Source organism: Micromys minutus, assembly GCF_963924665.1.
Source record: "Micromys minutus genome assembly, chromosome: 1".
Classification (NCBI taxonomy): Eukaryota; Metazoa; Chordata; class Mammalia; order Rodentia; family Muridae; genus Micromys; species Micromys minutus.
The window spans coordinates 25061440-25078538 of NC_137969.1; the positions used below are offsets into that span (position 1 = coordinate 25061440).

The 17099-nt window shown below is 51.0% G+C and overlaps 1 protein-coding gene across 6 annotated transcripts in view; it reads right to left on the reverse strand.

The window, feature by feature from the left end:
• Positions 1 to 17099, reverse strand: part of ABLIM2 (actin binding LIM protein family member 2) — a 123656-nt gene that overhangs the window by 22598 nt on the left and 83959 nt on the right. For all 6 annotated transcript variants that reach the window (XR_013975277.1, XR_013975278.1, XM_080926457.1 and 3 more), the window contains 5 exons: positions 16907 to 17005; positions 11848 to 11949; positions 11168 to 11221; positions 3064 to 3116; positions 2348 to 2486 (listed from right to left, as the gene is read on the reverse strand). Coding sequence is in view for 4 of the 6 variants with exons in the window: in XM_080926457.1 (XP_080782583.1) it covers positions 2348 to 2486; positions 3064 to 3116; positions 11168 to 11221; positions 11848 to 11949; positions 16907 to 17005 (447 nt within the window). In the remaining 2 variants the exon portion in view is untranslated. The remainder of the gene's footprint in view (positions 1 to 2347; positions 2487 to 3063; positions 3117 to 11167; positions 11222 to 11847; positions 11950 to 16906; positions 17006 to 17099) is intronic.

The window sequence follows — 17099 nt, forward strand, 5'->3', positions numbered from 1 at the left end:
TCAGGACATCAAAGTCTCACTAAGGCCTTCAAAGCTCTCTTCTTACAACAAAAGCCAACCCTGTCCCTTTTTGTGCACACTCAGATAGTTATCAACGGCCACTCCCACAGAGCCAGGAAACATGTCTATAATAAGACGAACACCCATCGGTAGGATAGCAATGCCTGGCAGAAAACGGCTGCCCTGTGGGACTGGGCAGCACACCTGGATAAAGGCACAGGTGCAATGCTAGACCCTGTGGGTTTCCTGCTCTGGTGACATGAAGTCAGGACACCAGGAGAAAAGCAGAGGCAGGGAGATGTAGCCATGACTGCTGGCACATGGCAGGTGCCAAACCCTCACAAATGCTGTCCTTGCTGGGCAGAACCCTCCTCAGCACAGGTGAGGCACAGGTCTCAGCACAGGTGGCTGGCTGGGCCAGGTGCACACACATAACAGCTGCTTCCTGTCTGCACCTGGCTTACTACAGGGATGCAATAGAGGAAAGGGCTGACAGACAAGCCCTTGTCACTGTGGGGATGACCAGTGAAGACACCTGATGCAGCCTGCCTCACAGAGACCAGCACACTCAAACGTGCCTGGGATGAACACCCTCATCCAGGCACCCATAGGTGAGAAAGTACCACAGGGAGGTATAGGGTACAGGGCTAGGCCACATGGCATGGACCTGAGAGGTGACATCGATAACTCGGCTTCTTCCCACACTGTGTCCTGCTTCCATCAGTCCTGAGCCTCAGGCAGTCCCTAAGTTCCAGTGGCAATTGCTGGGGGCACAGGCTGAATGCCATGGGGGGGGGGTCTGGGCTGAGGTCATAGGAATGGAACGAGGCACTTCCCTAACAAAGCAAGGAGCAAACCCTGAAAAATGCCATCCTGAAACATCAACATTATATTTCTGTCCCCAGCTAATGCCCTGATGCCAGAGCACGACACAGGGCAGTGAGGGTTATGGGTAACTACGTTCTGCTCTGTGGAGGAGCCTCCAGCGCCCAAACCAAAGTCCCACAAAACACACGTGCACACCCAGCATGAGACAATCACCCAGGGCAAAGATCCTTGGGACAGAGCGCTGAGGAATGATATCGTAGCTACCTCAGCAGACACAGGCATGCGCAGGGGAATCTCCACTTCCTCTCACCATGCCTTCGGTTAGCTCCTCCCCAAAAGAACCTACAGGAGATCCAGACCTGTGGGGCCACTTGGCCTTCTCACGTTGACATCAGCCTTGTGTGCGTGCTCTGAGATCCCAAGGGACATCATCTGCTTACGACAACTCCCCACGGAACAACATTCCAGTTTGCATTTGGTCATAATGTCCGACCGTCTGCACCTCTACTAGTCCCTCCCCTGCAGAGCACCTGCTGTATATGGTGGTCAAATAGTGCCATGTATGGTCAGGAGTGAGGGTCGTAAGAACAGCCATACTGTCTACTGCTGGCCAGGTAAAGCACTCTTGCATGCTCAGTGCCTAGTGACCCGAGAGTTGGCACTGCCACTCTGGCTTCTATCATAAGCCAGTGAGCAGGGAGCCCCGATTTCACTCATAGTCAGTACCACCATGATGCCAGCAAGGGGTTCCCTCTGTTTCCCCACACCCATGACCTCTTCTTCCAATCACAGCCACAGCCATGGAAAACAACCTCCTGCCCAGCTTAGAGGCTGCTTCTGTGTGAGACTGAGTCTGCCTACAGCCTGTGCTGGGACCTAGAGCATCTTCAGTGAATGACATGATTGGAATTTACTCCATACTTGAAAATTATCCCCTAGCCAGGCTTCACAACACCCACAAGGCTTAGGCATTCATCAGCTTTGTGACATCCGCCCATATCTCCTAGGCATCTCCAAGGGCTTTCTCAGGATGTTATAGGGACCAGGACAGTGCCTTGTACCAGTTTTCAGGTCTGTGCTCGCCTCCTGACCATGACCACATCCGTCACCAGGGAAAAGAGGCCCTGGGAGCTGTTCTCATTGCTTTCTTGCCTGCTCTGAGAGAGCCACAAGGGGGCGCTGTGCGCACACTAGCCAGCCATCACTGCCCAGAGTCGGTGGGAGAGGCCAAGGCTCAGATCTTTTTTTACCTGGCTTGATTCGAATTTGCTTGCTCTTTGGGAGGTTTTGGTTTTGTTTTAATTTTATTTTCGAGTCAGAGCCTCACTGCGTAGCTTAGGCTGGCTTCAAACTCACAGCAATGTTTCTGCCAATTTTGCCATCCAAATGCCGGGGTTACATGCTGTCTCTTACTTTTAGGGTTTTTTTTTGGGGGGGGGAGTAAAGCTGAGATTTGGGGGCCCACTCAGTAGGGGCCCTTCGCTGACAGTCTCCGGTGTGCTTCAGAAGAGCCACTCACGTGAGTAGAGGCTGTCCCCTGGCATCCTCTGGAGAGGCTCTTGATCAGCCCCGCTACTGAGGGACAGCGACTGGCTGTCCAGGTCCGGAGAGTTAGTTCTGGTGTCTGGATCTCCCTTGAGGAGCAGCCAGGTTGTCTTCTGCAGAGGGAAAGAAAGTTATAGGAACATTGAGGTCATCTGCAATGGTGGAAACATTTCACCAGAACCTTCTGGCAGCTTCATACTTCTAACCCGAAAACCAACTCCACTGTGAAGCAGCCGAAGAGATGGCTAAACGCTGCCTCAGCCTGCTGTTGTGATGCCTGGCCCCCACGTCCTCTCGGAGCACTTTTACAACTGGCCACATCAAAGAGGAATGCCTGAAAGGTCTAATACATTCTCTGGCTATCCATTTAAAAAACAAAACAGAAACACACACAAACAAACATAAGAAACCCACTCGCCGAGCTGTTCTAGAACCTTCATGTCAAAGACCCCAGAATGCACTGGGGTTATCTCTTTGCCGGTGTTCATATCTCTTCACTCCCAGAACCGGGATCCATGGCAGAGTCAGAACCCTGGCAGAACACGTGCCCATACTGAGTGTAAAAGGTGGGGGTGGGTGGGGGTGGCTCCCACCTTGGCCCCTCCTGGAACTCCAGGGGCAGAGTGAGAGAAGAACTGGAGGTCCACTGGAGTGGCTGTCACCCCACAGGGCTGTGGTACCCCTCCTTACCTTCCTGCTATCCTGGTCGAAGCTGCTGTCTTCCACGTCCAATCGCCTGGCGGCTGGAAGGGAAAAATCAGTCTGTAAAGGCAGCTCACCCCGTGTTTGTCTTGGGGGCCTACTTTACATAATGCTAAAATGTGGGGGGAGGGATCAACAGAAAGGACAACACAATGAATGCCTTTTACACGCTGGAAGAATGACACACTAGAGCAGCCTCCTCAGGGACTTGTAGCCCAGGAGGTGGCTGTGCCCTTAGCAAAGTACCACATCACATTAATCCTAGCCACACCCCTAACCTGGAGAAATGGAGCCACATTCTCAGGTGCAGCCACTGACATTTGATGGACATATTTTTGGCCCTTGTGTGTAGGGGAGCGGGGGGATCTTGAAGGGACAGACCCTGAAGGTCTCAGCCTCAGTGGCCTTGGTGACAGACACAAGTACATACTTCTTGGGCATCACTGCTCCTTTCCCATCACAAACTCTTCAAAACTGGTATTTGCCCCATTTCACAGATGGAGAGACTGAGGCTCAGGGCAGCGCTTCCCTTTTGAGACCAGCATAAAGTGAAATAAGGAAGATGAGTGACATGAACTCAGGCTCCCCCCAGCCTGTCCCACTGAGCTACCTGCCCAGCCCTGAGCTATGTCACTGAGCTATGCAGGAGTCCTTGAGGATCAGCAGAGGGTGACAGAACCCAGAGATGAGCTCACTCCGAGCAAGAGTACACGTCACAGCAGTGTGTTTACCAAGAAGACTCTTGGCAGCATTTTGTTGTCGCACTGGGCTGACCCTGTTCCCAGGAGTAAGCAAAGAAATCGTGCAAGGCATGCTGGTCTATTTCAGGACCCAGTCAGTAAAGGGAGGCCTACCAAGATCAACCCAAACCCGTGCACACAGCAGTTTATGCAATCCCTGGGATCCTCACCAGCAAGGGCTGAGCTCAGGGAGGAGAGCAGACGGGCTTCTTACCTGCAGCCTGCGGTGGGCTCAGCCCTGCCCGTCTCTTGGAGCGCCCTGTCTCCTGCACCACCAAGGACAAAACTGACACCAGGCCAGAGAGCTTGGACATTGGGGACTGGGCTACAGGACCTTGACAAGATAGGGCCAAAATTGAAGACTAAGTACTTCCATCCTAGACATTTGGACTCTGTGTCTCCCCCAGTGGCTGCTGTTATCTCCCAGTACGAGAGACTGATTTTGTTGTTGTTGAAAACAAACCCTCTGCTCTCTCCACATCCGGAGGCCAGTGAGCTACAGACCTGCTGGGATGTGCTCAGAGAGGTGGGCAGTGTGGCTCCTGCTGCTCAGGTGATGGTAGTCACTGAGCAGCAGCACAGAATGTGGCTAACGTGCCAGCACTGACCAAGGACACAGGGACAAGCATGCTGTGGCTCTGATAACTCCGCTTCACCATGTGTGCCAGAGGCTCCGGGGGGCTCTTCAGGATGTGACATCCCACCCTGGTAGCCAAGGCCATGGATTTTCAATATTTCATATAGCTACGGCTAACACACTAACCAGACACACTCTAGTATAGTGCCACCCAGGGCTCCAGTATAATCCTTTACTTTCTGAGGGAACATTCTGTGAAGGCGTAACAAGGTCCTCTGCAAACACTACAAACTGACAGGTGTGCAGTTTGCCAGACCAGAGCCAAATTCACCCGGCATTTTGCATTGTTGGTGGGTTGCTTCCGTAACAACTCTGAGCCTCGGTTTCCTGATCTGTAAAATGGGAAAACACTACCACACCTCTCTGATTTATGTGGACTAGGCGAGATAATGTCTAAAGAAATGAAGGACAGCTTACAGGTCCGCAATGCTAGGAATTGGCAAGAGGTCAACCCTGAAGGTAATTTGCTGGCATCTTCCCACCTTCCTTGATGTGTCGCATATGTGTATCTCTGGCTGTTCATCTCTTCAGTTCTATCTACTAACCCATCTGCCTGCTCATCTACCTATCCACCCAGACACTAACCCATGCAGCTCCTCATGTATCTATCCAAGAAGCACCCACCCACCCACTAAGTCATCTATCTGTCTTTCCATCCATCCATCCATCCATCCATCCATCCATCCATCCATCCATCCGTCCATCCATCTTATTCATGTATCCACCAATCAATTCCTCTATCCATCCACTCATGCACTATTCACCCACCCACCCACTAAGCCATCTACCTATCTGTATGTCTACCTGCCTCCCATTCATCCTTCACCCACTAACGGACTCACCCATCCCTGTTTCCATGTATCCACCATTCTCCAGTTATTCACCCAACCACCCACCTATTCCTACCTCTCTTTGTCCACTTCAGTCTATTCCTTTTCCCACTGATGCATCCATTCATCCACACTGCCCTTTATCTACCTGTCCCTCATCATGCTGGGTTTCTGCCACCTAGGCCTCCAGTATCCATCCTCCCCTACCCCACGGCACGGTGTGCACCTGCCCTGTCCTGAGCACAGGAACACAAAAGGCAGACATGATACTTTTCTGCATCCACTGACAGACTTTGTTCTCCCTGCAAGGTGTATAAGTTACAAAGCCTAACCTTTGCTCACAGGTACCCGGGCACAGATTTGCCTCTAGGCTGAGCAACTGAAGGTCACAGCAGCATCTGATGTGCCTGGTGCTTCCTCCAGTGACTCCCATACTGATCTCCAACAGGTAAGTGGACATAGCACAGTGGTCCCATGGGAGCCAAACACCTTGCTTCTGGTGGTACCTACACTTCCACAACTCTGGCTTCCAGGTGGCCACCGAGGCTGTTACACGGTGCTCAGGGGCAGTCCGTGGCTACCAGGTATTCTCAGTTCTGGTCTCTACTGGAACTCTGCCTGCCAATGGTGAAGAGTCACCCCTGCCAGTGTCTAGTGTCACCCTGTGAGTGTCCCAGCACAGGCTGTGACAGCTGAGCCTAGGCACACCTGGCTGATGCTCTTTCTCTTAAGGGAAGAAGTTTCTGAACACACGGGGGAGGCACTCAGGGGCTTAAAGTCTCTCCTCAGACCTTAGGTTCCAGAATAGTGGGGGGGGGGATCTTGGTTCTCTATTCAGGTCCAGATGGGTCTCTGAGAACTAGCCCCATGGGCAGGACTTCTCTTGCCTGGCCTGAACTAACATGTACAGTTTTGGAATTTAACTCTGTCTGTCTCTCTCTCTCTCTCTCTCTCTCTCTCTCTCTCTCTCTCTCTCTCTCTCTCTTTCTGTGTGTGTGTGTGGGTGTGTATGTGTGTGTGTATCTCTGTGTGTGTTTGTCTGTGTGTGTGTGTGTGTGTGTGTGTGTATGTGTGTGTGTGTGTGTGTGTGTCTGTGTATGTGTGTGTGATGGGAAATAATTCTATTAATTCTCTCCTTCACAAGGCAGGGATGTACTTGGTCATACCTGCTGGGGCAATACTGTGCTTCTCGGGGTAGGCTGTGCTTGGTCGTCCTTGAGTCTCCAGCCCTGAAGTAGGGCCAAGCACACAGTGGATGCTTAAAGACTACACTGTGGATAAGTGAGCAAAAGCCCCTGGCATCTCTTGGCACTTGGCTTCCTTCTATGAATTTGAGTGAATGGCATCTGTTTGCTGCCTGCTGTCAGAACTGACGGTGACGTCAGAGGAAAGGGTGTGAAGCTAGCACCTCTACCCACTGGCTTCTCTCCCACCCACTGTCCCTCTTCCAGAGAAAAAGGCTGATCGAGTCTTCAGAGGACATAGAGAATCTCCATTTAGCCTCACAGGCTGTGCCCAAAGCCCTCTCTGGAAAGAACGACTTCCTATTACACATGTCCCATGTCCCTTGAGGACTTCTGCTAGGCATGTCCCATGGGAATACTGACTTCCTAATGTTCTTTGTGGACACCTGGCCTTTCACCACATCCTAGAAGACCCCCGAACCAAAGTGAGACTCATTCTTCTAGGAAAGAAACCCCTAAGAGGTGTGACAAGCTCTTATCTCCATCTTCATCCAGGGACCAAAGAACTGGGAATACATACGTCTTACTCGGATAGGGGCCCTCCCTTGGATGGTGGCCCTTGGTACTGGCTGGGTTTGTGTCAACTTGACACAAGTTGGAGTTATCACAGAGAAAGGAGCCTCTGTTGAGGAAATGCTTCCATGAGATCTAGATATAAGACATTTTCTCAACTAGTGATCAAGAGGGGAGGGCCCAGCCCACTGTGGGTGGTGCCATTCCTGAGCTGGTAGACCTGGGCTCTATAAGAAAGCAGGCTGAGCAAGCCAGGATGAGTAAGCCAGTAAGTAACACCCCTCCATGGCTTCTCCATCAGCTCCTGCTTCCTGACCTGCTTGAGTTCCAGTCCTGACTTCCTTTGGTGATGAACAGTGATATGGAAGTCTAAGCTGAATAAACCCTTTCCTCCCCAACTTGCTTCTTGGTCATGATGTTTGTGCAAGAATAGAAACCCTGACTAAGACACCCTTGGATGGTGGCCCTCCCTTGGATGGTGGTCCTGAGGACACTGCTGGCCTCTGCCTGCTAGACTCCTACTCACTCACTCTGTCTCAGGCTCACACCTGCTTAGACATTAAATGGTGAGCTTGTGGCTCCATTCTACACCAGAAAAGCCATTTCCTAGAAGGTCTTTGAGGTCTTAGACTCTGTTTGCCTCGGACATTGTGATGGCCACTGTAAAGAGACAGCCCCACCAGATCTGGATTTATCTAGGGAGTGAGCCTCCAGCCATGCTGTTGAGGAATCATTAGGTTCTGGGTAAGCCCATGAAGAAATGAGTTAGGTTAACTGAAGTGGGAAGGTTCACAGTGAAAGTAGGTGGGCCTTCACCTGAGCTGTATAAAAAGAAGTCAAGCCAAGCACTGTCCTTTGACACCCTTGGCTTCTTGATTGTGCATGGGATATAGCTCCTACTGCCTTGATGTCTCTGCTAAGACGGACCACACTCTGAGCTGGAACAAACCTTCCTTCCTTCTGTTGATTTTGTCAGGGTGTTTTATCACAGCAACAGGGAAACAAACTGAAACAACAGTGTAAAACCACATGCCTGCCTTCCTTCGAGAGAGCGCATCTAGAGAGTCCCTTCTGTTCAAACAGCTCTGCCACTTTCAGAATCTGTGGGAAAGCATTGTGGGGCACAGAGCTTAATCCGTTTTCTGAAGGGTATGAACCCGAGGAAGGTAGCATTTCTTCCTGCTAAGTCTCTGGATGAGGGCAACTGTGTTTCTCCCCATAACTGCCTCCCCAAGGTGAAAGAGCTGGATGCTGCTCCTGTATGCAGGTGTGTGTGTGTGTGTGTGTGTGTGTTCAGGTGTGTGTGCATGCAATCATGATGTGTGTGTGTGTGTGTGTGCAGGTATGTGTGCATGCAGTCATGATGTGTGTGTGTGTGTGTGTGTGTGTGTGTGTGTGCGTGCAGGTATGTGTGTAGAAGTTGTATGCATGTATAAGCATGTATGGATGCAGGCATATGTGGGGACACAGATGTATATGGCTGTATAAGTGAGTGTGCATGCAGGTGTGTGTGTGCACACACCTGTGTGCATGTGACTCTACTTGCACGTGAAACACAACAGCCCATGGCTGCAGCTGAGGTGCAGGCTACTCTGAAGCTTCTGTCCTGTGCCTCCTGCCTGACAGGAACTGCAGGTCCTCTTCTTGCAGCGTCTGGTGGTACAGGGATGTTCCCGACCTTTCTCACCCCTGCTTGCTCCCTTCCATCACTCCCTGTGTTGCCTTCTCTCTTTTTTTCTTCCTTAATACAACCAGTAAACAACATGCAAGTAGAACTGATATAGAAATACAGAAAGGTCTCAAAATGCCCCCCCCAAAAAAAGAGGCCAGCAGCACATTAATGATTACCCCATGGATTCAAAAGCATCTTGCTCTCCACACCAAGTGTCACTTTAACCGTGTGGGCACAGAGGCCTGGCTATCCTCATGGCTCCCAAAAGCAGAAATGAGACTCAGGCTTCAGAAAGGAAAAACAATAACGGAAGCCAGAAGCATCCATGTCCAGTGACTTTGCAGTGGAATGAGGGCAAATGCATCCGGGGAAAGGCGTGGCTGATTTTAATCCACTAAATATAGGATCTTAAACTAATGAAAGTGTTGTGATTCGCCACGCCCCCAGGGGCTGTGAAGATTCAAGCTGGAGTGAGGATTCAAACAGTGATGCTCATCCCTAAACCAGGCTCTGGAGCTCCTGGGGAGGCCTGTGGTCAAGTTGCCTTGACGGAGCAAGTGCTGGGGGGAGGGAGGTTCAAGCACACATGCGTGTACACAGGCTTGCATGCACTCAACATGCATCACTCCCATCTGAAATTGGGGGTGGGGAGGGCTGTGAACATCAAAGTTCTCAAATATGTGAACTGGAAAACAAAGGCACCAGGTGTTTCTCAAGTTTTTTTTTTTTTTTTTTTAAAGGAGTCTATGCTGCTAAATCTTTCTGGTTACTTACAGTTCACATGGCTTCCTGTCGTGGGTTTGCGTGGCTGAATGCCAGGCAGAGGCAGTGCTCTCTAAGATCTGATTCTTACAATCAGCATGATGCAGAATCCTGAGCTTGGGTAACTGTTCAGGTTTATTTCAGGCCAGAATTTTGCCTATAGACAGGCAACTAACTGTCTTATGCCTAGACTACAAGGCTGGCAGCTGGTAATGGTGAACCTGACCTCCCCTGGGGGCTCAGGAAAGGATCCGAACACCAACATTCTGCCTCAGTGTGGCGGTCAATATCAGAAGGTGATTTTCTACCCCTGTCCCTTGCCAAAGCCAACTCCCCTTGGACCATGGATATTAACAACACAGTTAAGACGCCAAGCGGAGATGAGAGATAGCAATGGCTAATTAAGGTCCCATAAGCCAAGCTCTATTCTGGGCTCTGGAGAGTTCAATGGTCATGCTGCTCCTCAAAGACTGTTTAGCATGGTGCTTCAGGGGTTACCTAATGGGGTGCTCCTCCTTTGGCTGGGCCTCAGTTTCCCCACCTCTAAGACTAGGGTGCTGTGATTCTTTTTCTGGTAAAAGGTGTGATAATCTAACTTCCCCACCCATCTCTTGGGGGTACTTGCACTCTCTGTTTAGATTCTAAAAACCAAGACTTCAATTCCCTTCATTCTGAGAGGAGGAGGAAAGACACAGAGCTCAGGGCCTCTTGTCACCACTGAGGAACCAAACCCAACACAGCAGACCTCCAGTAAGCTGGCAAGCACTTGTCAGTGTGGAAAGTGGGTGCTTTCCTTGGGCATATCTAAACAAGAGCTGGCCATAGACTCTCCCTTCTCTTCCATCTCTAGTGATGGCTTTAAGTCTCCACTGCACACAGCCATTTACAGTTCCGAACCATTTCCACACTCAGTCTATGAGCACCTCATGCCCACTCCTAGAGGAATGAGGACAAAGGGGACAGAAAGGGGAAGGAAGCAGAGTGGAGGAGGTGGAGGACAGAGCAAGAGGGGAGTCTGTCTGGTTTGCAGATGAGGAAACTGAGACTCATGGCGCTGCAGTGACCACCCCAGTCACCCAGAAATCAAAACTCTGACTACTTTAGAGACCCGCTCCACAGCCTAAGCATTCTTCTCCTTGCACATCTGTCCCAGGCAGATCCATGTGGAGACGATGTGGGGGTGATCAGAGAGATAGGAGACACCCTTGATGCAAACCACCTCTACCTTCTACACAATGCAGGGAACCCCATTAGCTGAGGACAAGGCACCCCATCCTATCACAGATATTTTTAAAAGATGGGGCCTAAAGTCTCCCTAAATGTGACTGGTTCCAAGTCATTATTTTCCAAAGATCAGGCCTGTGTCAGGGAATGGGTAAAAAGACCCCAGTCCCTCATCGTCTTGACTGGGCCCCTCAGAGTAGCATCAAAAACACCAAATAAAGGTTCTTAGTTAGCACACGCACCCCAGCCCCAGCCCCAGCTGTCATGCACTGGCTTCTGCACATGTCTCCTCTCTTGTGAAGAGAGGCCTCCCAGGAGCCTACGAGCGAGTGTGCATTTAATGTTCAGACAGCAGGGCCTCCCGGAGCCTCGGGTCAGGACACAGCAAAGGGAGCAAGCATTCAGAAGCGAGAGGTCTCAACAGACATGCAGGCAACGCACGGCAGTGAAGTCCATCAGACCGACCATACCATGCTGCTTGTAGATAGGGGGTTTCCTATAGATGTTATCTTTTACGCCAGTGTCTGGGAAAGAAGGAAAGAGAAGGAGAGAGCGTGAGGGGGAGCAGGGAGGCGGCTGGGATGGTCTCCACCCCGGGGCTTCTGTCTGCTCCTGGCTCACCCAGCCCAGAATTACCAGAGAGGTTCCAAAACTGCAAGTGGCTGAGGCTGAAGCCCCACACTTCCATCAGGCATCCCCCAGTTTAAACACCACTGCATATCAGAAGGGAATAGGAAGGGAGGTGAACAGGGAAGGCAGCAAGCAAGAACCTTGGGTCACTGGGATGCAGCTAACTCACATTCTTTTCTCCACCTTTGACCCAGGACAAAAAAAAATTTCTCAGTATTTATGAGGCTTGGTGAAAAACCCAAGCATATGTCAGCTTCTGGGGAATGTGCAAACACATTGCATTAGGAGTTTTACAGTGTTGATACATTTGAAGATACATTTTTTTTTCTATTTCAGATTGACCTTGAACTTGTGACCCTCCTGACTCCACTCCTATCTCAGTGCTGAGATACCCGGTATACACCAGTACACCCCACTCCATGGAGAAGCTCTTAAGGAAATTCAGTGTTTGAGGATGCTCTGACAATTCCAGTGTGGCCAAGATGGCGCATGAGGAGGTAACAAGCATGCAGGAACCTACCTGGGACATGGAAGTGTCTCGGAGCCTGCTGATAGGTAGAGGAAGGAGGCCTGCTGTCGGAGTGCACTGAGAGACTCGGGGTGCTCCGGCCACTTTCGCTGCCTCCAGATGAAAGAGCAGAGACAGCAGATGAGGGGCAGAAAAGCAAAGCAGAAGGTTTCAGGCAAAATGAGCTGATCTTCCGTGTACCCGCTCCCTCCTGCCTGAAGGAAGCCCATGCCGGAGCCTTCCAGCCTGGGCCCTATGACATCTGTTCCAATCTGGAGTGTGCCTGGCTCTAGGGGGTAGAAGGGACAAAGGGGCAGTGATTGGGGGACCAAGGGCGTGTTAGTGCATGGGCAGTAGGCAGAGCCCAGGATCCTGGAGGGTGAACACACAGGCTCATTATTCCTGTCTCCCTGATGTTGCTCGAGCAGGAAGGTCCTGCTTGCTTGGAGATTCCACTGATTTGCTGTAAGAACAGGACTAAGGTGTGGGAATGGGTCAAAAGCAGCCTTCACAGCCACAGAGGGGATCTGCCTACTTGGGGAAGTGGGGATCAGCATCCATCAACTCCCACGGTCCTACACACGGCTGTTTCTGGCAAGCAGTGAGGATGCTGTGCTGCCTCTAACCTCTCTCTCGGCTAGAGCTGTTCCGTGAAGGAGGCTGGATGACCAAATCGCCCATCAAAGACACCTGGTGACCTGGATGGATGCCCCGCCTCCCACTGATGCAGGATGTGATGGACAGAACACGGTGGTACTGGACATGGGATGAGGAGCACAGCTCACAGCAGGACACCCCAAGGCACAACTGTTCCCTTCCATTAGTCTTGCTGAACTCTGCAGTAGCTGACAGGGCTACTGGCAAGGAACAGGCTCTTTAGATCTGAGAACCATTGAATGACAAGATCAAGCATCAGGACCCTAAAGCCAATGGGACCCAAACCCAGCCTGGGTAGGCTGGAGACAGCAAAGGTTATCACAGACAGGCACTGGGGTGCCAGGCTGGAGAAGGGTCAAACCGGTGGCCACCAAAGGAGGCTGATGACTCCTACTTCAGGTGACTTCTGCTGCTCAAGCATGGTCACTAATTCCGCTTGTAAACACTGATGGAGCTTTGAGGACTAAAGATTTTGTTCTAGAGTGATATAGACCCTTCTGACTTGGGCTGCATCAGCTAAGCTTCTGCTCTTCCTAACCGTAGCAGAGACCTCACCTCAGGGAGTTGGGAAGCACAGGCTCCTTCTACACATGATGCCGTGACTGTGTGTCTGTCGCATGAGTCATGACAGACACAGTGGCTTTGAAAGCACAACTGTGGGCACTCCATTTGGGCTGGAAACTATCCCTCCGGGGTATCATTCCTGAGCTGAGCCTCTCTGGTTTAGCCTTTCTCTTGATTTAACGATCATTTCTGTTATCCTCACCCAGTTGGCTGAGGATTTTAAAATGGTCCCACATCCCTGTCCCTGCTGAAGACATTGCCACCAAGTCTTCCCCATCCCCTGTCTGACCTACAAGGCTCTTCCCAGAGCCCATACCATCTAGACTTTGGTGAGTTTAGGCTCAGGATCCACCTGGCTGACAAAATGCTCAGGGGGGCCAGGCTTTTCCTTTTCTGTAAGCTTGCTTGCCTGTCTGATGTAGCTAAAACAAGCCCCCCTGCTCACCTGACCCACAGACCTGCCAGGAGCTTTGCTTGTGTTCTCATGGTTTGCTCATATCAGCCCCACACAGCCAGCAGCATCTCCCTTCCTATGGAGGGCACTATGCCATGTGAACTGGGTACGCCTACTACATGGAAACTGGCTCTTCTCACTGACCCTAAATGAGACGGCCCACCAGGCACCCATTGTCACTGAAGGACAGGCATGGAGGTTCCATTGTCCAGGCACATGGCTCTTTTTGAAGGTGTCATATCCAGAGTGCTTCTGACACTTCCCAGAGAAAGACCCTGTACAGGGCTGGGCAGCCCCAGATCTGGTGTGGCCCATGGCTTCTTTTCATTTTAAGTCAGTATTTTGCTTTGGGATGGTTTTAGATGGTTCTGAAGGTGCCCTCAATCAGGGCCTGCTTCTGGCATGCCTTCAGGACCTAGGACCATTCTGTCATGCTAACTATACTTTGAGTCAAACCCACTCTTACTTATCTTCTGTCTCAGGACCCATTCAGGACATCACACCACACCCACTGTCACATCCTGGATTCTCACAGCTGTGACCAGCATCCCCTGTCACTGAAGATCTTGACAGTTCCTAGAATCCTGGCAGGGGGAGGGGAGCTATAGAATATCCCTCAACTGGAATTATGAGAGACAGGGATTGTGGATTTAGGAGGAAGGTAAAGAGGTGGTATCTTATCTCTGCCACATCACCCCCAGGGCACTTATTGCCTTGCCTGGACATGGTGCCTCTTGAGGTCTTAGCACACACTTGGCTATGCAGTGAAGAGAGTCCTGCTTACCTCTGTGACTCACTATCTCTACAAATTCTGGGGCATTCTGTACAGAAATTGTTCCCTTGCATTCTTATTTAGCTGTTTGTTATTGTTGTTGCTGTTTTTGTTTTAGTATAGATATGGTAACATTGTATCATCTATGAACCAGTGACTCATCATCTTTCTTGTTGCAAGTATGGTTTCCATGGCTGCAGTTGGCCTGGCCTTGAAGATGCTGTGGTTGGCCCTGGCTAAACTTTCCCAAAGTCTCACCAGAGTAAGTCTGGCTCACAACCACATGTCACAGCCCTTTGAGAACCACAGCCAAGGCATGTATGTGTACTTTCCAACTGGAACTTCCTCTGAGAATTGAGCACAGCCACCAAAACTGAGGGACAAGGGCTTGGGGACCTGTTTTAGAGCTGGGGAGGAGATCCTTGGCAAGAAGAGAATCACCTACTGGGTACAGTGCATGCTGGGGCCTTGACCTGAGGCTCTGCCTCCCATTTCTCTGACTCTCTTCTTTCTCATGCCACTAGAACGGTGGCAGGCCTTCCAGTCAGACCCCGGAAAAGTGATACCAGCAGTATAGAGTCTCCTTGTCAACCCACATCTCCCATCTTTGGAGACTATTTCTTATGAAGAAAGAGTCAGGCTTACACCTTACACCACCCCAACTAAGGTCTGAAATTGACAGTAATGTGCCAATGACTTTCGCCATCGCCTCCCTCACCTGACTGCAGGTCTTGGGGCAGTGAGACCCCAGGTCCTGAGACTCAGTGGGAGGGTTTGATGTCTGAGCTGGGTAGAAGATGGAAAGAGAGGAGGAGCCCTACCACTATCTAGCTAGGTCAGGAGAGTGCTGGACTAGGAGTACGGCATGTCTACCTGAGAGCCCTCGACCAGCATCAGACAGTGATGTGTCTCCGCTGTGCCCCAAATGCTGCAAAGCACTGATGGTTGTAAGAAGAAATTTCCCAGAGATTTGGCAGATGCCACAGCTGTAGCTGTGTGTTACTGACAGCATGTCCAGAGACTAGGAGCAGGATGGTCCTCAGGAGGCTCTAGGGAAGGACGTGTATCTGGGGCTTTGCTCTGAACCTCAAAAAGCTATTCATCTCAGGGTCTCTACCCCCTCAAGGCATGTTCTGAAAGATGATGGAGAGCCCAAGGCCACAGCCTGCCATGGAAGCCAATTGGAAGGCAGAACTACAGGTTTCTCCCCTCCCCCATTAAATACAGGAGCAGCAATAGTCAATGTCTAGTCTTTGGTCACAGGGTGACCATGAACCCAGAGGTATATCAGACCCACCAAAGGCAAGGCCTCACAGGACCATTGGGCAAAGGGATGAAAGATATCAGACTCCGAGGTCTGTCTGACTCCCCCAAAGTGATCAGGTTACCTTTAGGTCCTAGAGGGCAGCCCTTACTCTGAGAACCCCCCCCCAGACATATGACAGACATGCATTAAAGCCTCAGAAGCCACTCTGCTGCTCTTGGGATGTAGCATTCGGTGCTGTGTATCATCACTGGGAATCCCTGCTAGAGACTGAGGTGTGTGGAGAGCCCATGAAGAGGCAAGGAAGGCATGACAGTGCCAAGGGCTCTGCTCAGTGGCCCAAGAGTTCGGCAAGGGATGAGAATAAAGATGAAGGAGAATGGACCGTTTACTGACTGCTAGTGATGGGAGTTGCTGGCTGCACCTGTACCTGTGGGAAGGAACTTTCCATGGGTACCCACTGTATGGCTATAAAAGATGGAGGAACTTAATGCAGGAAAACCATTGCTATGTTCACCTAGGGACCTTGAGAAAAGCCATCCCTATGTTCTCTACATCCCTAAGTGTTATTTGCTGTGTCTTTATCAGCTGGGTTGTGTAACAAAGCTCATAACTCAACAGCCTCTCATTTCTCACAGGTCTGGAGTCGTGTTCAAAGCCCAGAAGTAGTTTGTGGTTGTTGTTTCGTTTATAGCAGTATTTCACCTTGGACCTGCTGACTGTTTCTCCACTGATCTTAAATATGCAGACAATGCCCAGGGCCTCCTCTTCACCTTACAAGACCAGCGGATGAGCATCTCACCACCTTGTGACCGATCACATTACCTCTGTCACCCTCCCTGCCTGAACATTGTTTCTTCAGACATTACTGTGTGGAGGTATTCATTATTCAGTTCTTAGCATAGAAGAAATCACAAGGGCATCCGCTCCCTTGTTCATGCACACAGGTCTACAGGACATGGGTTATGGCTGGTCTTATGGCTTAGAAGACCCAGGGGTTGGAGCCCCTTGGGTTGAGTCCTGACCCAGGTACCAGGGGTCTGAGGCTGAGACCATCACCACCTCTCCACACCTCAGCTCCTACTCCTGAAGGCTAACAGGACCCTACCATGTGGTGTTAATGGGGGCTGTGTATAAATAATGACTCCCCCACCTCCAATGAGGTGTTCATTGAGATGCTCCCTCCAGCTGTACTCTGAGTGACAAATCACCCTGTTTTCCTTCCAGGAACATGGACACACTGACAAGAATAGAGCCAGACACACACAACACAGGAAGTACACAGGCATGAGACACAGGGCTCTGGAAGCCATGCGGAGACATGGGACGAGCACCCCCCGCTGTGCACTGCACGCCTTACCTCGGAAGTAGGGGATGTAATGATGTCTGAACACGGATGTAGGGCTTGGGTGTTGGGACAGGGACAGACAGCTACTGGTACCAACACTCACAGTACCAGCTGCGGGCAACAGAGAGCAGTCAGTAACCCTGGGCTCCTCCACCCCAGAGCCACCAACTTGCCCTAGTCCCCACTTGGCCAGGAACATTGCCCC